The following is a 22,024-nucleotide window of genomic DNA, read 5'->3' as shown; positions in this document are numbered from 1 at the left end:
TGTAGCCCGTGGAGAGGAGCCCACGCAGGAGCAGGTGATCTGGCAGGAGCTGCAGCCCGTAGGGGAGCCAGGTTGGAGCAGTTTTCTCCTGAGGGATGGACCCCGTGGTACGGACCCATATCTGGAGCAGTTCTGGAAGAGCTGCTGCCTGTGGGAAGCCCACGCCGGATCAGTTCATCAAGGACTGCATCCCGTGGGTGGGACCCCACAGCACAGGGGACGAGAGTGACCGAGAAGGAGCGGCAGAGAAGAAGTGCTGTAGACTGACCATAACCCCCATTCCCCGTTCCCCTGCACCGCTCAGGGGGAGGAGGTGGAAGAGGGTGGATGGGGGGGAAGGTGCTTTTGGTTTTTTTTTTCCTTTGTTTTCTCACTTCTCTCGCTTGTTAGTTGTAGGCAATAAATCTTACTATCTCCTTATGCCGAGCCTGTTTTGCCCGTTACAATAATTATTGCGTGATTTTCTCGTCCTTATCTCAATCCTTGAGCCCTTTTCACATATTTTCTCCACATTCCTCTTTGAGGAGGGGGAGTGAGAGAGTGGCTGTGGTGGAGCTCGGCTGCCCACTCGAGCGGAACCACGACACAAGGCTGGTATCTATTACCAACGCAAAATCCACTGTAGAGCTACTGCCTGGGAAGGAACCTGGAATCTTGACCTATGAAACTCAGTTTACCTATTTGAAAAACAGGCACAAAACATTGTATTTCTAAGGCATTAATCTTTTTCTCTCTTTTTCTTTTAGCCAACCAGTCACCTTCTAAGAACTGTACACATGCATACCTCTCACCATTTCCTCATATCCGAGATGAACACAACTCAACCTCCTATGACTCTGCAGTCAGTAAGTATTTTTTTTGGCTGCAAATGGATACAATGCCTATAGTTTCAAGAAAACAATTTGGATGCTTCAGTACAAAACAGCATTATCACTCCACACAGTTTAATTTGCAGAGTTTTGGTGTTTCATACTCCTCGTACTTTTACAACACACATATTTAAGACACTATTTAGCAAAGCACGTAAATGAATGCATAGCTTTAAGTATAATGGCAGAATGAAAATCATTTCTAAAAACAGAAACATTTCTTTTTAGTGAATCATTTTTTTTTTCATACAGAAAAAGTATCTTCCTTGGGCTGAATGCATTAAACAAATACTTCTTCTCATATATCCCAATTAAACTATTTCTTGTTAAATAAATAACCACATGTGGAATTATATTGCTCTTTTACTTTATGAGAAGGGAAAAGAGGGGCCTTGATACCGTCTAAGTTTATTCAACTAACTCAGATATACTGCACCAAGTACTGGAGGTGCCAGCTTCTCTCCACTAACACTATAGGAAGTTGCAGCGCTAAAATTAATTTGAACAGTGTGTGCCATACATGAATAATGTAGACCAAGAGTGTAGCAATGTGCAATCTTGTTTTGTAAATTAAGTTATTTTTGAAAATATATATATATTCTATAACATTTCAAAATACTTGATATCTTAAACTGAGATATTAACACTGAGAAACTATAGTGTAGTAACAGACATACATATGTATATGTAAAATACACAGAATCGAAAACCTTATACTTGAATAATGCCTGGAAAGCTCTGTTTTTACTACTCCACTTAAAAAATTGGTCACATTTCATCAGATCAAGGGCTTTATGCAAATGTATTTGAAAATATTGCTTCTGATGCCTATTTCATGTGACTTTTTAAATAACCTGTGATGTGGGGATGCTGCATGTCTCCAAGCCTGCTGACTCAATGACTTAAGTGATCCCTGAAGCTGTAATTATACCTTTGCTGACTTTGAAGTGTCTTCAGAATCCATTTTTTATGCTGCAGACATGAAAAAGAAGTTGGACTGGTAACAGTTCTGTTAATCTTCAGAAATTATGAACTGTTTGTCCAGGAAGAATTAATACCTCACCATTCAGAGTCAGAGATCTAATCTGTAACTTCGAAGCACATCTAGAACAGTTTATCTTTCCATTTGAAAGTGACGAGTCATCTTCTCGTAATAATCTAGACAGAGTTTGTATTCCACCATTCACTCATACATTCACAAAAGATCTTCAAATCATATTGCATGATTACACAGAAGCGGACAAACAAAGAATAAAGAAATGAGAAGGAATATCATCAAAAGTTTAATTAATTTCAGTTAATGTTTGCCAAAAGAACCTCTGCTCAAATATAATTTTCCTATCTATATTTTATATTACAAGATTAAAAATAGACAGAACTGTACTATAGATGCTGGCCCAGGTAGAGTATATTCAGAGCCATTCCTGCTGTATAAATAGATACAGTTGGATTGCTTTGGAGCTTATTAAAACTGGAGACTTTTTTTTTTTTTTTTTTTATGCCACCAGTTCATTTTCAGCATCTAGAGCAGGTATACTTGTTCAAGAATCTTCCACAACTTTTTATTAAGAAGGTTATATCATCATCTCTTCCGTTAGTTCAAAATTCATTCCTCTTCTAGTGTACTTCAACAGTCCTGCCTGTGATATGTCGCAAACAGGCTTTTAAAACCTCACTGAATCTGCAGTTACTAAATTAAGTAATACTAGAAAGTTGTTGTCTTTCTGATTCACAGTGGAGGAAATGCTTCTCTGAATTAGTCAGTGGAGAAAGCCCTCCATCTGATTTCATGCAAAAAAATATTTTGTCAGCTATTTAAACATTGACTTGGCTGCATCTAATACCTTCTGTCAGCAAAACATAGAACAAAAGGGCACTACCAAAAGATTAGGGTTCTCATTTCTTTTTTTTTTTTTGGTTTTGCTACTGTATCTTGATACAGTATTTTCTTTTTCATGGCTTATAGCTTTCTCAAAAGTTATACTTTGGGGGATAAAAAAAAATAATAATCCACCACTCCTGGTCCTTTCAGAAAGATTTTTCACCACATTTTTCGTAAGACCTCCAAGTCATATTTTAATTTGGAATGGATAAGAAGAAATATTTTGTCATCTGAAAAATAGTTTGCTGAAAAATAAACAGTTGAATAAAAAGCTTTAAACTTCATTAGAGAAATCAAGTGTGGATGTACAACACAATTTTCTAAAAATCTCTACCTTCATGTTAACAGAACTGTTACTTTCTGAACAAGCAAAGGCATACACCTTCTTTTACAGATAGCTCAGCTTTAAGAGACTATGAGAACTTGTCAGAGCAAATTGGATTTAATTACAGACCCTAGTGAAAACACAACTGTGGTTTGTAGCAGGAGTGCCATGTTACCATCCAGCTAGGATGGCTCAGGCAAAAATAAGTTTCCTGAGGACTATAAAATCTCTGATGATTTTTGAGTGGAGTGACTGAATGAAGTCCTCTGTTGACATAACTCCTTTGGCTTTAGTATCTGTAAGAATTTGCCTCAGAGTTTTTCTGGGCCATGGCCATAATTCAAAAAAGGCTTGATCTATCCTCTCTTAGTTTATTTAGATATTTTTGTGTGTTGGTTTTAAGATGTTTGATAGTTCCCAGAAAAACTCAAACTCTGAAGACCTTGAAGTTTAGTGTGTTAGTATGCTTTACACAAAAGGCCTGGTTCATCCTCTTACAGAAACCTAGACTATGAGTTCTTGCTGTGAAGAGTTATAGCCTTAGATGGAAATGTGAAGACAGAAAAGCCTACAGTGATGCTGACATTGGGGATTCAAATGCATGTTTTATTGTCTCAGATTTCCTTTCATCATTACTGTCAGATACATGATCAGCTTGGAAGGGTGGGTTAGTACTGTTTTGAAATTGCAGCTTTCTGTATCTTAATCACAAGTACTACGGCTTTGTTCATTCATTGGTTTTGTTAAGCATCTTGGTGGATCACCTACCTGCAGTGTAAAGTGCAGTCTACAGCTGTGCTAGCCATCATTTATAGTTATGCACTTAAACAAATTTGCAGGCCATGTCATTTATCTTAGCCTGAAATAGACATCTAAATGAAGTCAGGGAAGCCTGACTCTAGTGACTTTCTGTGATGTTACAATGTTTTATAGTGACAGGTATTACAATGTGCAGCTATTAAGAGGACAGACAGCACCTCATTGTGTCACCAGCAGATTCATTTATATGATGATTCACAAACATATGTGCAACAGACTACAACCTAGGAATAATAATTTTAAAAAAATAACCCATACAATAAAAGTACCAGAATAGTGACCATTATTTATTTTATTCTAAATATTTTATTCTAAAATAAGCATACTTATATATACATTTTTATAATTGTAATTATATTACTTAAATAATAATTTTTTGCAAGCTAGATTAATTCATGGTATCACATCACTGGATTACTTAACATAGATATTCAATGACTATCATACTTTTATAAAACTCTCTTTTACTGTACAAAGTCCTTACTCATACAAATAGTACCATATTGCAACAGTGAGATAATTCCTAAGAAAAAGAAGTATAAGATCTATCACTTAATCAAGTCATCAATTAAAAAATAAAAAAAAAAAAAAATGCAAGTTTATTTGGAAATATGCAGTAGTTTCTTAACTGTTGTAAATTGCCCCAGCAACTTCTGAGGTTAAATTAGAAGCAATTTAATGGGGCTGCACTGACACATCAGTTTAATACTCTGATTTGTAGCTGCTAGTACTTTTTTTTTCCTGACCATTTGTATCTTATTTTGTCCAGTACTGAGCACATTGCCAGCATTTGAAGTAGTGCCTAATATAATGTGGAATACAGAATGTTTATAGGACTGAAGAGAAGTTCCGGTTCAGCAACTATTACACCTAAATTGGTGTGATCAAATTTATTGGCAGGTTTGTTGCTGGGCTGAAATTAACCTAAAGTAATCTAGGAAATATCAGCAATGAAATCTGAAAATAATAACTGTATAGTGAGATGCTAGAGTTAGCCTATTTTTAGGGCAAAAAATGCTGTTATGTAATACGGTCACATAATTGCCTGTGAGAGGTTGTAATACAGTACATTTACTAAGGAAGAACTCCCCAGCCACTGAGCAGTGATAAAGCAAGAAGTATTTAAAAAAGCAATGTATTCATAATGTGAATATTGTATTTATTTTACTGTTAAGGTTATTTGAAAAAAAAAAAAAAAGATTATTACTACTAAGGGATAATAAAGGGTACTGAGTGAAACTGATAAAAGTTTTGCAAGGTTTATTGTGTTGCTAGATGTGTCTCAGGTGCTGCTGCTGAGAGCTGTGATCACATTTGCAGTTGTTTATCTGCAGAGAAGATACTTTAGATATAGAACAGTTCAGGCATTTTACCTTTCATCGTATTTTATATCGGTAGTGGCATTTTGATGCCTCTTGTCAAAATCATTTTGATATCACTTCAATTAAATAGAGAGGTAAAAAAGATATTCTGAAATGCACTATTTAGCCAAATCAAAGGAAAGGTTAGGTTCACTTTAGGACCTGAGTTTGTAGGTGAAAAATCACGTCATTTTAATGATTCTTTGTAATGTTTATGAAGCACTGAACTCACACATACTTCAAAAAGATGTTCAGCTTTGTAGGACTTAATAATTCTTGTTCAATATTGATTTTTATTTATATATATATATATATATTATTATTATTTTTTTGTATGCCATAGGAAATGTATGGGCCAAGTCTTTTACATGGCTAAGAATTTGAAGGACTTGAAGTTGGCAAGGGCAATAAAGTATGTGGTGTGGTTTCATGAGTTTGGTGTTAACATCTCTAGTTTATAGATGGGTGTTGCGTTGTATTTAGTTAACCAGTTCCTGAATAGCCCATTATGGAGGTTTTGAGGTGTGCATTGCTACTACATAAAAAGTGTGTCTTTTAGGTGACATCATTGTGTAACTGTGTCAAATATATTATTACTTATTTCCATATCAAGCACCAGTAACGTCAGAAACTGTGGCATCAGTTTCTAAACAGGGTTGGGATCTCCTATACAAGAAAAGGGAACTTTTGATATTTTTCAGTCCAAAATTCAGTCCCTTACATAAAATGTGATACTTCAGCTGGTTTTCAAATGATGCAGAAGTCTCCAGAGGAATCTAGGTTAGTTAGTTAATCTAAGTTTCTCATTTAGGAGAAAACCAGGTGGAAAGGCAAAATCACAGGTCACGCAATTTGAAAGTAATATAATTCAGCTGCAATATTCTCATGGTATGTAGACGGAATGGTGCAGAGCTCAAAGACAAGCATTCTGGCTGTACTCCTGTTTTCCTCTAAGTACTATTTTATTTTTAGGCCTGCCTGTCACTACCAAGACAAATGTTGTACCCTGATGAAGGGACAGCTTACCAAGAGAAGTTACAGAACCTCTGTTTAGCACTCTTGCAACGTAGAGCAATGATATCTAAGGTTAACACTACAGATAGGTTTACCTCAGACTTTGCGGTAGCACTTGTACTTTATTTCTTCCACTGCAGAAAATACTTGGAATAACACAAGTACTTGAGGTAGCTAATTCTGACATACCTGTAAGGTTCATTTACTTAGTGCCTGCTCTTTACAGAGGCAAGGACATTCGTTGTTTGGACCAGAACATGGGCTATCTTATGAACTGCAGGTGCAAACTTCTTTTAACTGAAAGGTGCAAACTTCTTTTAACATCTTGTGTATGTACACTGAACCACAGTTGAAACAGACTGCTTGGATCACAGTGTCATCCCTTTTATATAAAGAAGCATATTAAAAATATATATATATTATAAAGAATCATAATTCAAAACTGTCTTCAGTTGTTTTTTTATCTGCTAAAGATCTCCTCAATCCTAGAGCAGCAGAGTCTTTGACTTAAGAATTTCATCCTTAGGTAGGTTTATTTCAACCACCTCTTTTGTGTTCATCTGTTGATGCCAGCTAAGCTAGTGACTGCAATAGGGCTACACTGTAATTTTGAACGGTTAGCTCCACGGGAAGCGATCTTGCCCATCTAAACAGAGAAGGTAGGAGATGTGGTCTGGGTAAAAATGGTCTGAATATGAAATAAGTGAAGTCTTCTCTGCAGGAGAATGGTTGCATTTTAATTCCATTATTAAATAAAATGTCTAGATGCTCTTAGGGTGTTTATTTGGACTTGTGCCACAAATGGCCTTAATGACTTCCTGTCTTGTAGATTAAAAGGGGTAAATATTTGCATGAAAAGTCACAAATTTGAGAGCATTGAAGACTTTTTACCTGTCTTCTTCATTTTCTAATTGTTGTTTAATGATGGAGTTAGCTAGATAAACGAGTATTAGGATCATCAGAATATCTCCATGATTCTCTAGAGAAAATAATTACGTATAGAGGAATACAACGGAAGCTTATTTCAGGTGATAGCTAGGTCAAATCTGTATTTCATATATAATGCATAAAACAGTTACGCTGTTGGAGCAGAGAAACAGATTTTCTCTTGTATAGTCACAGAGAGGTTTAAATAGATTTTCATCAGGTACATTTGTACTCCATTTATGTTTAGTTTTCAGGAACATTTGAGGAAATCAAGCTTTTCTGGTAAAAGTTCACTAAAAACCGTCTTCAAAGTTCCTGTACAAAGAATATATAATGAAGCTGCACACTAATTTCGTAATGCTGGAGAAGCTTGTGTCCTCATCCATTCAGAAAATAGAAACAGTGCTATATAACTTCAGTGACTGACCATAATGATATTGAAGTAAGCTTTTTCAAGGTCCATTTTGGCCAATGTGTCCTATTATGTAGCATGACTTTGAAGTACCTTGGGCCATCCATGTAAAGGAGTTGGGTGGTTATAGGCTGATTTAGCAGTATTAGGTTTTAAATGAGGAAGTAATGTCCCATGGACTTGGGGACTGCGATGAAGCTTAGCAAAGTAGACCCATGAGTAAAATAATATGAAATTGCTTCAAATACCCAAGACCAAAGGACTTGAGAGATTTACCTTTCTAGGTCTCCATTCACTGTCCATTTGCATTAAGTGAATCATTTAACAATGTGTTTAACTTTAAACAGGTGCCTCAATCCCATAAGAATTAGAGTACTTAAAGCAGAACACACACTTAACTGATTTGCTGAACCACAGCCTTATCTCTTACCTGCTATTTTCATATTTATTTGTTTATGTGGAAGGAAGCCTTGTATTGGATATGAACCAAAACACAGTTTTAGCCCTTCTGCCGACTACTTTCAGACACATTCATCTTCCCTGTGCCCAAATCTGCTGATCACTGTGGCAGAAAATTATGTCTGTGAATCTTTGCCTAGATTAAAAAGGTTGTTATTTAAAAAGTGTGTCTAATGTGATGTGGTGAATGTGATCTAGCTAATACATTTACAGGGTTTAGGTAGGCAAGATGATGTATACTTTAACATGAGTTAAGCTGGTCAAGTTGAAAACTATAAATTTTTGAAACACATTAGTGGGAAACACAAACTGATAATGTCTAGTGTACCTTTGGTCTTTAGATGAGAGCAAACCAGAATTATTCCAAGCTGGCTTTAGCAGCCTGAATGGATTTGAAACTTTCAGGAGTTGAACCAGTATAATAGTTGCTTAGTTGTGTTTTGCTATAACAGTAAGTAGGTGCTGTCAAATGATAAGTGGCAGTTTCTTTTGTGACTCACTTTTTCTGACATGCCAGCTGGCTTATATGCTTTCTCTCAGTTGGGTGGAAATGTTTTTAACTGACTGAATTGTCAGTGCTTCAAGATTTTCAGATCTGACGATGGAGATCTTTGCAACTCATAATTTTACTAATGGGTTGTGTTAATGTACCAATTTTTAAATTCATGGGAGAAATTTATGTCACTCTTGTAGCATTTGTAAAATGATGACTTTGTTAAATGGATGTGCAATTAACCAGCTAAAAAATAATTGTTAGAAAGACTCTTTTGGCCAGAGTATGTCACAAAACTCTCGGCTCATTTATCACCAGCTGCATCCATTAATTCAGCACTGCTTGGCACTGTCTAACAGGGACTTCTGAAACATCACATTTTAAATTTAATAAAATACAGAGAGCATTAGAGCAGGAATAGGCTGTTTAAAAAAAAATGTGTTTTTTTTTTTTTTTTTTTTTCAGTTTACATTTCTGAGTTGCACTTCTTTCCTGCTTAAATTTCCTTGTATTGAATATACTATATGTAAGGAGAATTATCCACTAGTAAATTATAGAGAACTCAAAGATTGCTTTTGGTGAGAGGTTCTGAGCACTAATAATGTCAAAATATTAGAATTCTCTGCTTCTCCCAGTCAATTTTGGTAAAACAATTATATCCAGTCAGTCCAATCATTTACTCCAAAGTATCATTGCTACACCTTTGGTGCACCATTTTCTAAAAAGCATAAATTTGCTATGTTGCAAGTCACTGTCTAAATGTTAAGCATATAGACTTCATTCATGGTAACTTACATCTTATTTTCCGTGATCATCAGATAAGAACTGGGGTCCAAACCTACTTCGATCCACATGATATATAAGGTGCACACACAATGGAATGAATGTTTGGTTTGTTAATAAGGAAAGTGAAAAGAGAAGAGGAAAGGAAAAAGTATTGTTAGCCAAATGCGTCACTTGATTAAGTTCTAAAAAGTGTTGTGTGCTTTTTTCTTTCTTCCCTTTCTCCAGTTTATCGAGGTTTCTGGACAGTTCTTATGCTCCTGGGAGTGCTCACTATTGTGGTGGCTAGTTTCTTCATCATCTGTGCAGCTCCTTTTGCCAGCCACATTCTGTACAAAGCAGGAGGAGGCTTTTACATCATTGCTGGTGGGTATACTGTTTGCTCAGTCAATTAAAGCTATTAGAATAGAAAAGATATGAGGTATTTCACCCCATTTTCTGTGACAAAAATTATACTAATCATGGGTAAAAGAAAGAAAAAGTGCATACCTCTGTCCTTTGGCTTTTGGAGCGCCTGCCTTGGAGACAATTCTTTCCACAGTTATTTAGTCATAAAGCCATTCAAAAAGCTACCTTTTGATTAAGATAAAAACAACAAAAAAAATCTAGGACCATTCATGGAATCACTTTGCAATTTCAAACTAATTATTTAGCAGGAAAAGGAATGCATATTTAGGGATGCTGCCTTGAAGGACTCTCAAGGGCTTTAGCTAAGAAGAGGTTTTTTAATCAGTGGCACAAAAGCAATGAAGATGGTAATGGTAGACTCTAAAGAAGTTGCAAGACACAGCACATTCACGTGACAAGAATAGGAGACTTTTTTTTATGTGATTGGAATGCACAAAATAGCTGTCAAATGTAAGTAAGTGGAAGCTCTAAACCTCTGTGAATGAAACATAGTTAATAACTGAATTAACCTCTTTCCTCATAACCCACATATAATCATAGAATCATACAATCATTCAGGTTGGAAAAGACCACCAAGATCACCTAGTCCAACTTTTAACTTAGTATTGATAAGTCCACCACTAAATCCTGCTACTAAATTCTGTGCGTTTCTTGAAGACCTCCAGGAATGGTGACTCAACCACTTCCCTGAGTAGCATATTTCAGTGCCACACAACCCCTTCAGTAAAGAAATTTCTCCTGATATTCAACCTAAACCTGCCCTGGTGCAACTTGATGTCATTTTACCTCATTGTACCACTTTGTGCTTGGGAGAAGAGCCCAACCCCCACCTCACTACCACCTCCTTTGAGGTAATTGTATGGCACAATAAGGTCTCTCCTAAGCCTTCTTTTCTCCAAGCTAGACAACCCCAGCTGCCTCAGCTGTTCCTCATAAGACTTGTTCTCTAGACCCTTCACCAGCTTCATTGCCCTAATGGCTTGATATGAGTTATATATATGCAAATATGTAGGATGCATCCTTCCAGGATTCAGCTGATTTGACCAGCTTTTTGGGACACTGTTCTGTTAATCTTGAAGAGTCTGGGAAGATGTGTAAGATAGAAATTGGACAGGATATAAATGATAATATGTGCTCAATCACCGTTCTAAATTGTATAAAGCCTGGTGAGAGTCAGTTCTAAGAGCAGGATTGTGCTATGGAGCAGAGCACCCATGCCAAAATCAAAAGGCCTGGGCTCTCTTTCTGCTTCCCTTATTGATCTGCTGATACTGCTTACCCACTTCACCTTGGAGTTCTGCATACACAGGCTAATAATGATTGTAATTTACTTGTAAAGGACCTTCAGCAAAGTGTGGGGTGTATTTTATATTGTTGCTGAAAAAAATCCTGAATGTTTGCATTTGCTCCCTTGAGGATTACTCTTCCCCACTTTTAAAAGACATGAAAAAAATATTCATAATCTGTTGGAAATTCTAAGGTTGTTCTGGCAATGATTTGTAGGTTAAAAGCCCATGAAAGTCATGCTCTTTTTCTGCATTTGTAATCTGTAAAAATCTCTGCTGTCTCTAGAAAGTGGCAGAGACAGTTTGAGAGGAAATGGGAAAGCACCAGGATCTAGCAGGGAGCCCTCTGAAGTGTGTTTTTTTCCACCATGGGTCACTTCATTCACCCCATTTTAGGCAAGTGAAAGTTAGATCCCCAGGTCCGGGCTAGTCACCCTTGGCTTCCCTAAGAGGCCTGCTGGAAGCAATGACACTGATTAACAGTCAAAATGAAGTAAGAAGTCCCCAGCTGGCAATTCATTTCATCTTGAAGGAGGGGCCTAAGATAGCTCAGATGAATTCTCTATAGAGTCATAGAATCATCTAGGTTGAAAAAGACCTTCAAGATCACCTGCTCTCAATCCAACCTACTGAATCCCATCACTAGACCTCGTCCCTTAGTGCCACGTCCATGTGTTTCTTAAACACCTCCAGGGATGTGGACTCCACCACTTCTCTGGGCAGCCTTTTCCTATGTTTGACAACTCCCTCTCTGAAGAAATTCTTCCTAATGTCCAATACTTCCCCTGACACAACTTATTTATCATTTGTCACATAAGAAATCAAGTACCTTTGGGCTTGGCAAGGTTATGGAAAAGATTCTCCTGGAAGCAATGTCACGGCACATGCAAAACAAAGAGGTGATCCAAGACAGCCATCATGGCTTCACCAAGGGCAAATAGTGCCTGAACAGTGTGGTGGCTTTCCATGATGGAGTGACTGCATCAGTTGACAAAGGAAGACCAATTAATGTCATCTACCTGGACTTCTGCAAGTCCTTTGACATACTCCCACATGACATCCTGATCTCCAAATTGGAGAAATATGAATTTGGTGGGTGGACCATTCAGTGGATAAGGAATTGGCTTGAAGGTTACACTCAGAGAGTGGTGGTCAATGGATCTATGTCCAAGTAGAGGCTGGTGACAAGTGGTGTACAGGGGTCTGTCCTTGGACCGGTACAGTTATAGAGTAGAATCATAGAATATCCTGAGTTGGAAGTTTTTAGATTTTTGAAGTTAAGTGAGTGTTATTAACCCTGTATATGACATTGGGCCTGTCTCTTTGCCCCTCTCACCCTTTGAATCTGTATAGCAGATGTTCTTTAAGGGAAATCCTGACTTTTACTATGCATATACTTAGTATCTTTCAGCTTCAGCACTATTCTCAACCACAGATTCAGAGCAGGGCTGTTATATGTTACCATTTTTGTTGTTGAAAAGGAAGGATATTTAGCAAAATCCTGTTGTGATTTCCCAAAAGCAAGTGGTTGTAACAGAATACTGGACCCTGCAGCCACTAGGATAGCACAAGACATTTTGGCTTGGTTATGGGGACCAAGTTCCTGACTGAGGAGCTATCATCAGGAACTATCCTGAATGAGGAACTGCATCTACTCCCAGTCACACCAGTAGAGCTGAGCTGCTCAAGGAAGGTACTTACTGTAAATATCATTATCCTGTTCAACATTTTAGCTCACTCACAAAACCAAAACCAAAAGCTCTTCTCACAAGTCAGTATACCCACACAGCCAATGTGTCCATGCTATTTCGCTGCCAACATGCAAGTGGCAGTAATACTAGGGAGTATATTAGGCTTCTGAGAAAGAAGTCAGTCACCATAGCTTTTCTGTAGAAGACTGAAAGCAGAAGATAGGAAGATCAGCCATTTTCCTACTTTTGCACTTTAAAGAAGAATGCTAGATGAATCAATTTTAATACCCACTATTGGATTGTATTGCTTTGCAACCTTAACTAACAAACTAGGTAGCAGTTAAAAACTTTGCCTCATATTAAGAAAAAGCTTGTAGCATAATCTGTTGTCCAATCTTAGGGTTCAGAAAGCAGGTGATGAGGTTATTGTAAATGAGATTCAAGTCAACTAGTTATCCATCCTAAAGCTGTGTTTTGTCTAAACCGGGACTTGTCCAAAGCATTTGAAACTGTCCTGCACAACATCTCTGTCTCTAAATTGGAAAGATATTGGATTTGGTGTTGTTCAGGACCAGGTTAGATGAAGCTCTGAGCATCCTGATCTAGTGGGTGGCATCCCTGCCTATGGCAGGGGAGTTGGAGTTAGATGATCTTTAAGGTTCCTTCCAACCCAAGCCATTCTATGATTCTATGACTGAAGATCTTTCTGCCAGCACCACTAATCCCCATGTGGATGAACTGGAAGAGGTTATACTCCAAGGGCCAAGGGAGCCTCAGCAGGTTCTCCAGAGCATCCCAGATCTGAGCCCCAGAAAATCCGTAAATGTACCTAAAGAGCAGTTCTGATGTCTGATCTGTGGCAGGGTCACACATCTGCCTTTTGCTCATCCCGATATTTAAGAAAGGTTGGACTAGGTGATCTTAGAGGTCTTCTCCAACCTGAATGATACTATGATTCTGTGATTCTAACGGCTTCAAGCTTCTCCTCTTGAGTGGTGCCTCTGAAGTACTACAAATGGAGAGGCAGACACAATTATTAGTATCTGTTGGAAACTTATTGACCAGCAACTTTCCATATTAAGCTTTCAAGTTTCACCCAAGTTTACAGGTGAAACATGTGCTATGCTTGTGAGGAAAAAGTGCCTATCAGTTTAACAATACCACAGTCAATGAGTCGAGCAGTCTCTTTGCAAGCTCACCTCCATGTCTTCAGCCTCAGAGGATGGAACAAGAGCAGCTAAGGTAGCGCAAAATGTAAGAAGCCCTATAATTTCTTCAAATGTCATAGGAAAAGAAGGGGAAACTGCCATAAAATAATCACTTTGGGCAACCTTCAATAAAAATTCAGATTATCCCAGGCCTCTTCCTGCAAGATGTCTGGATGTTACTTAAAACTTTCATTTCGTACTGATGTCAGGCAAGCAAGACCTCACGATGTGCACAGAGCATTATAGAATCACACCCTTGTGAAGACGCAAGATTAGAAATATGACTTCTGCTTCCTGCCAAAAGAGTGAAAAAGCTGATATTTTAATTCTAGCTCCTAGATGAGGACAAAATCTGTCTTCAGAGATATGTGTGCCAACTACCATAACTCTAAAGTGGGATTCTCTGCAAATACTTTAGAGTTGAATGTAAACCATATTTTTTAAAGTAAAGGTCACAAGAGGCCAAGGTAGGTGGAAGTATCTATAATAAGGACAAGGACAGAAAAATGCAATTGAAAAGAAAAAATATATATACACAGACATGCAAGTTTTCCTCAAGTGAGAGAAAGAGTTCTAAACTTTTAGGCAGAAGTAAAAAGCTCACATCATTCTTTCTAGGACCTTTTGTCTTCATGTCTGCATAGTAAAAGATTCATGCCATAAACAGCCATTCACCATTGACAAGTGAAAGGCATTTATACGTGGGAAGAATAAGTACTAAAGGCCAGCAAACTGCCTCTTGAATTCATAGACATTTCTAAAGGTTCTGTATTCTTTTTCCTCTGCAATATGCACAAGTATTTGTTTGAAAGAAATTCAAAAGAATAAATGCAAAAGACAGAAAAGAGTGACCTCAGAGAAGTCCATGTCTTATCACATTGCACAGAGCTGTGTATCAAACATGTGTGTTCTTAAAAAAATGCAAAATGGGAAAAAAAAGAAAGAAAAAGGAGGAGGAGGGAAGTATTTATTTGTCTTAATCTCTCTCAGACATACTTCATGTTCTAGGAATAATTTCCCCCATCATTCCTGATTCATGCAACTGCTATTTTATTTTATACTCACTAAAAGGCAAGGGCAAATGGACATCCACATGCTATGAAAAAGGTCTAAATGCTGAAAATGTAGAAATACATCATAGTATACATTGTTTCTAAAAATATCTGCTTCATGAAATTCTGGAGGGTTTTTTTGTTTGTTTTTTAATCTCAGTGATTTTGACTGGAAGCTTGGCCATGGGAGTTCATGATATTCATGATAGATAGTAAGTACAAGAGTGCAGAAACAGATTTCCCAGAATAAATATATATTCATTTTAGCATATTCTCCTTCATAATGAATGGAGTTTCCTATCACAGTTATAATGGATGCTTTCTCAACTCTATTGGCGTGACTAATATTTTGGAGGAAAGAGACAAGCTGGTGAGGCAAACTTGTTGATGCAGAAGGAGGATGGAATAGCAGTAGTTATATAAATAGAAGGATTCTCCCTGTTGCCTTCCACAAGCAGTACAAACTTTAAGAAAATACTCTTCAGCAATAAAAAGCCTAACTCTCATCTCCACATTTACATGGTCATTGCCAATGCTTCTGAGTTGCCAGTATTTCAGTGACTCTACTGGATTCTTCAGAATCAAGTCTAAATCTTGTGACTGGGGGTGATGTAAAGACATAGTAATTTTTAACTTTTTGCAATAAATGATTTTTCTTCAAAAAATACTCTGTTCTCTACACATAAACTGAGGCGGGCAGAAAGAGGAGACTCGGGGGGGGGATCTCATCGATGTGTATATATACCTGAAGAGTGGGTGCAATGGAGACTGAGCCAGGATCTTCTTGCTGGTGCTCAGTGACAGGACAAGAGGTCACAGACAGAAACGCAGGAAGTTCTGTCTAAACATAAGGAGACACTTCTTGCTGTGAGGGTGACTGAGCCCTGAGGGTGGCTGCCCAGAAAGGCTGTGGGGTCTCCTCCTTGGAGGCCTTCCAAAGCTGCCTGGAGATGGGCCTGGGCAGCCTGTGCTGGGTGGCTCTGCTGGAGCACATCTTGGGCCTGGTGGCCTCTGGAGGGCCCTGCCAGCATAAGCCTGTGGTGCTGTGATTCTGTGATTTTGGAGATTTTTTTTTTTTTTTTTTTTTTTTTTTTTTTTTTTTTTGAGCTACTTTAAAACACTTAAGCAGACCACAATAGACAACTGTTTAGTAAGATTTTGTTATGTCTTCAATCAGATGACTTTACTTTGGTTTAAAGTATGATCCAGTGAATGGTAACCCACAAACCAGTATAAATAACAAAGGCAGAATATTGCAGAAGTAGTGTAGATGTATGCACAAGGTAGCAAGATGGAGAGATAGAAGACAGATAGATGTGTGTTTATTAGCAACTCTGCTTATGTTAAGCAAATTTGCCTTAGCTTTGAGGAGCAAAACTCCTTTGAAAGCCAGAACAGAATGTGAATACTTAGAACCTCTGAATATCAGATTTATTTTTTTTTCTATGCTTCATTTTTCTTTCTATAAAACAGCTTTTGATCTACATTTTTGTAAACTGCATACAAAGTTCTGACTGTAAATCCACATGTCTATTGCAGTTCATAATGTGTAGTCCAAATTAATATCTTGTGGTCTGTAAAAAATAACTTGCATATTATATGCATCTGAATCTTACATGCTACCCAGCCCACTGAACAAAGTGTTCTGTTCTTGATACTGCTTTTATTTCAAACCTTTCTTGAACAGCTAGCATCTCACTGTTTTATTAAAATGAGACAATGCAAACAGACATGGAGACATCCTCTGAAGAGAAACGTAATTCTTTTAGAATCTAACAAGCAGATAAATATTCAAGCCATAGTAACCATTCATTAAGCTCATAACTTGCCTTTGAATCTGGTGTTTTGATGCAATCAGTGTTGATGCCATGAGGAAAAACCCTTTAAGTCAAAGAGACTTGCACATGTGCTTAAATTTAAGCACAACCTGAAGTGCTTAATGGATAGGAAGGAACCAATGCCTCTGGCCCTAAACATCAAACATTTTCAGCAGATGCATTAGTGATAATAGAAGTATATGATCTGCTTCCCTGCTCTCACTACTGCTTCTAATGTACTCTAACATCTCAGGAAACAAGACCAAACAGACAAAACAGGTCAGCGTATGAAAAAATGTTTCTCTGTTTTTCTTTTTCTCTGTGTTACCATTTACAACATAGAGGAGACTCTGTATACTACCCTGTAAGTGCTTAACTGCCACGAAATCATAACTCTGTGAAAATTAGAAAAGATGGGTATTAACAAATGAAATCCTATTGGATCGATGGGACTTGGTCAGTTTTTATTTAGTCTGATTCTGCTGCTCAGGACATTTCTTGAACACTCTGAACAGTATACCTACTAATTAGCCTCCATTAGCAGGTAGTCAGAACCCTTAAATACTCTTTTTAGTGCCTTAATTAACTAAGAAGGTTTACATGTTCTCCCTTTCTTTTTCTTCTGTTTTAAAGATGGACATTTATCTCTGGCATACATTTCTTCAGCAAATTTCCATACCCAAGAATTTGATACAGGCCCAAGTTAGCAGCTTGCTGTGACATCACCTGATGGATTTTAACTTAGCTGAAGTTGTTTTACCACTCGCAGAACTGCTTGCTATTTTGCACCTACATGGAGCTGTCTCTAGTTTAACTAGAGGTTGCTTCAGACTGCCTGAGGAGCAAGGGGTTCCCATTTTGAAATTAAAGCACCTCTGAAAGACTCTTGCTTTAATGCTTCTGACTAACTGGGCTGCTTAGCTTTGTGTCTGGCCAGGGTGCCTGCCAGAAGTCAAAAGCATTCCAGATGTGCAAGGCCTGGTTATACTTACCTGCTGCTGTAGTAAGGGAATATACACCACTACTTTCTGTAATTATTATTCTTCTGGATTAAATTTGCTCTAATGTAGAGAATAAAATAAATAGAAGACTTTGGACATTTCAAATTAAACAGTCACAGCTATCTGATGAAGCAAATTCCAGTGTTCATGTGGATTTTACCATGTTATCAATGTATCTTTCCAAATATTTGTGTTGATTCTAATTTTCCTATGTTGCCTACATTATCTGTTATCATTATACCTTCTGTTACAGGAATCTTCTGCTCAATTTGACTTATATTTGGAGATTCTTCAATTTAATTTCTTATTTTGTTTATATCTGGCCCTGAGGTGATCCTTCTCTCTGATTGTTTCACCAGCTGTGTGTTTAATACGATTGCAGCACTAAATTCCATCAAAATTGAGTTTTGTGTAGGTAAAATACTTCCAAATTTGAATTTATGTCTTTTAGAGTTTAGTTTTTGTTTGTTTGTTTGTTTTGTTTTGTTTTAATAACTTCATTAGGAATTCAAGCCTGCACAAAAAATGTAATCCTGGAAGTATATTAGTATATTTCATAGACAGGAAATCTTTTGGGATTTTCAGTCACTTTTTGATTATGCCTCAGGTTAACTACTTCAGTTCATTTTTTTGGCTGGCTTCAAAAGGTAGCGTTCATAAACATTGAGTTGTGAGCTTTCACCTGTCAGATGTTCAGGATGTCCAGAATGTAAACCTATTACATTCTGACAATAAAGCAACAACAAAAATGTCAACAGGTCACCAATTTAAATTGCTGCAGCTAACCTGTCTGATTTTGCCCAAAGCAAATGAGAGAATGATGATAGGAGTTGCTCCCTGGTAAGTGGGTAGCAATGGCAGGGCAAGAGGAGGTGAGGCAGCATCTCAGCATGGGGATAAGGAAAGGCAACCATGAAAGGGTACCAGGACAGCTGGGTCTGGAGGCAAATACCTCTCCATGGGTACTTACAAAGAGCATTTGTGGGTTTTGTCACAAGTGTCACATTTGTTCAAGGTTGCAATGTAAACATTTAGAGACCTCAAATATCTTTGACTTGTACTCTGCTGCTCTGCAGCCTGTAGGTTCAAGTTTGGCAACAAGTGCTCCCAGAAGTATTTCACTGGCTTATGGTTTTAACGAGGTACCTAAGCATCATGGCAGGAAAATATAAGTGGTGTCCCCCTAATATTTTAGTGTTGGAATAGATAACCCTGCTGCTTGTAACTGTGCTATGACAGCTGGAGCTCAGGGAGCATGTGGGTACAGGCTGGAGCATGCAAAAAATTCAGACTTGTGCCCTCAGCTTTCCAGTGGATTTTCTGCTAGAGCATCTGTGCTGCAGGCTTGCATTTCTTAAGTGTTCCTCTTACTAAAATAAAGAGGAACATTCCTCTAAACTAAAATAAATTATCAGGCATGTGACTGATACTTAGGAAAGCACTTTATTCTTATATCTCCTTCTGGTGTATAGTAACAAAGAGATTAACAAAGTTTGTAAGGACATGTGCTCCCATTGCTATCATGTGTAAACAATCCAAAGGCCTTTCAGAGGAGTGGTTGGGAAAATGCTGTGAATTATGTGGTGGATTACTTCCAGGAAACTGTTCTGTATAATCTGAGGTTAATACTAATAGCCTGCTTCATAGTAGTTAATACTAATAGCCTGCAACTTCTTTTCTAATGTGGAAGATTTAAATGGAATACATTTGAATTTTTCTGCAAAATACTTGAGTAGAATAGTCTGAATATTCTAAACCATGCCCTTTTCATTTAGGGGGAAAAAAAAAAAAAATCAAAATGTAGAGAGGTGAAGACAGTAGAAAGATTTCGCATCCCTTCCTCCTTTTCATACCTCATCCAGAAGCCTGTGATAGGAACAGTATCAGAGTTTGGGAAGTAAACGTAGAATTTGTTTTCTGGATCATATCATATCTCCCCTTTCTTCCTCCCTTTCTTCCTCCCCTGGCCCCTGAATTCAAAACAGTGAGTTTTGTCCCTAAACACACCCATGTTTCGGTCTGCCCACCAAAAATAGATATATCCTTTGTCATGGGAATATGACTTTCAGTCAAATCAGAAGCAAAGTGGGGACAAAGCTTGTCAGAGAAAGCCAAAGGCAAAAAATATCCAGTGGTTGCTGACTGTGCTTTGCAGAGGGGGCCACAAGTGTGGATGTGTTTCTAGGTATTATTGTATAACCAGTAAGTACACCCAGTGTTTGTCTCACACTGTCGTTAAAACCTGATGTTTCTTTTCCAGGTGTCTTGTTCTCACTCGTAGTTGTGATGTATGTCATCTGGGTCCAGGCGGTGGCTGATCTGGAAAACTACACAAACATGAAAAAATTGGATTGCCCAGACTTTGCTGTTTATGTACGCTATGGCTGGTCTTTTATGCTGGCTCCAATAGGAGTATTTTTTGCATTGTTAGCAGGAATGCTATTCTTGTTGGTAGGGCGTGCCATTTATTTACGCTCAGACTAGTCATATACTGAAGGGAATACAGGAAACCTAGCAAAATTTCATTCACAATTTTATACATTATTACTGTTATGGCAATCCTAAGTATGCAGGCACACTTCTGGAATTTCTTCTGTTATTTGTTGAAGGCTGATGGATGCAAAACTCAATACAGGAAGAAATCACCCTTAGTCCTAGCTAGTTGCTTTTAATTCTTTAGAAAGTACACATGTGGTTCACCATAGTGTACTACTAGCAGCATTTTTGCAGTTTTGCAAACAGAGGAAGGCAAAAATATTCTGCAACTGAAAGCCCAATGTGAAATGGGCCAAATCAACATTTTATACATTTCTTAACATGTGTCTTGTGCTTCTGCTTGTGGAGAATGGTAAAAGATGGAGGGAAAATAAACATTCAAATGCAGTAATTCAATCTACCTCCTCTCCTGTTTTCCACTACTTGCCTTAGCTTTGATACAAGCAAACTTATCTGCACTTTATAAAAATAGAGTGCAGTTGTTCATGCAGAGTCCATGGGAAGAGGGTATGGGAGAAGACAATTACAGTGAACAGCGATTTGGTGCTAGTCTGTACATGTAAAAGCTTAACTACTTCTGTTATGTGTTTCTCCTTTCTGTATGCATGTGAAAGCTGTATACCTCTATATTCTGAAATCTGTGTTTGTTGCATGATTCTGTAGGTCAAAATGCCATATTTTATTCACTAGTTAAAGTTATGCCAAAACTGTATTTTGAATTAATATTTTAATCAAGTTTTAACCAGTTTATTCTGAATGGAATAATTGGCTCCTCCTCCCTGAAGCATTTTCTTGGTTGTGTAAAATGCTTTTTTTTTTTTGTTTGTTTTTTAATCATAAAAAATGTTTATTATGAAGATAATACCTACCACATGAAAATGTATGTTTAATGTGGCCATCATTTTTCTTAAATATTAAAAATCTACATTACAGACCAAATCCATCCTGGCTACTAGTGGATCCTGGCTTTTCCCAAGGAAAGCAATGACACTAGCAAATAAAGCAGGGGAGGAGGATTTGGTTCTGTATTGTAGGAGTGACTGGTTCTTGGAGTGTGTGTTTGTGTGTGTGTATGTGTGTGCGTGTAAGATGGGGTGAGGATGAGGCTGTATGCATGATATGGAAAAGATGGAGTGGAGTTTTAACAATGGGGAAACTTGGTTTGTCTGGCATTGGGCCCAAGCTGAAATTAAATCCATCTGAGAGTGTGTTCATTTTCACTTTGTAACTCAATGCAGAGTAGCTTGAGACTGATGGGGAAAAATAAAGACTGCATGTTGGTTTCCTCTTGTTCGTAATGCTTAATTCCACAGCTGTTATGAATACTAAAAGCATCACTAAAAGGCAGGAAAGGAGTGCCCACCTAGAAGATGTGGTAGGCTAGATTGGATGTTGCTTCCATTTCAGGAGCTTTTGTGATTGGAAGATTTCCAGCCTTCCCCTGCTACTTATTTATTTTTCCATCATCAAGATTAGCTTTATACAATATAGAACAGGAAGATGGCAAGGGCAGGGGGTAGAAGAGTATGGGGCTATGATGTTTGGAATAATTACCAAATCATAAAAATATTTTTATTGGCAGCTAACATGGTGTTTTTAATTACTTTGTCAGAGAGTATGATGGGTGAATTTTAACCAAATATTCATAAAGTTATATGTGAACTCCATATAAATGATAGCCATCCGGAGAACATTAGGGTTACACAATAATGCCCTTGGTT

The 22,024-nt window shown here is 37.6% G+C and overlaps 1 protein-coding gene across 1 annotated transcript in view; it reads left to right on the top strand.

The window, feature by feature from the left end:
• Positions 1-21,586, top strand: part of TMEM182 (transmembrane protein 182) — a 24,645-nt gene extending 3,059 nt beyond the window's left edge. Inside the window, exons 3-5 of the mRNA XM_084507309.1 lie at positions 747-845; positions 9,573-9,710; positions 20,068-21,586. Coding sequence (XP_084363435.1) covers positions 747-845; positions 9,573-9,710; positions 20,068-20,291 — 461 coding nt within the window. The 3' untranslated portion in view covers positions 20,292-21,586. The remainder of the gene's footprint in view (positions 1-746; positions 846-9,572; positions 9,711-20,067) is intronic.
• Positions 21,587-22,024: the final 438 nt, after the last annotated feature.

Source organism: Aythya ferina, assembly GCF_964211825.1.
Source record: "Aythya ferina genome assembly, chromosome: 1".
Taxonomy (NCBI): domain Eukaryota; kingdom Metazoa; phylum Chordata; class Aves; order Anseriformes; family Anatidae; genus Aythya; species Aythya ferina.
The sequence above is the reverse complement of the archived record's forward strand: the minus strand, read 5'-3'. Positions and strand labels throughout refer to the sequence as shown.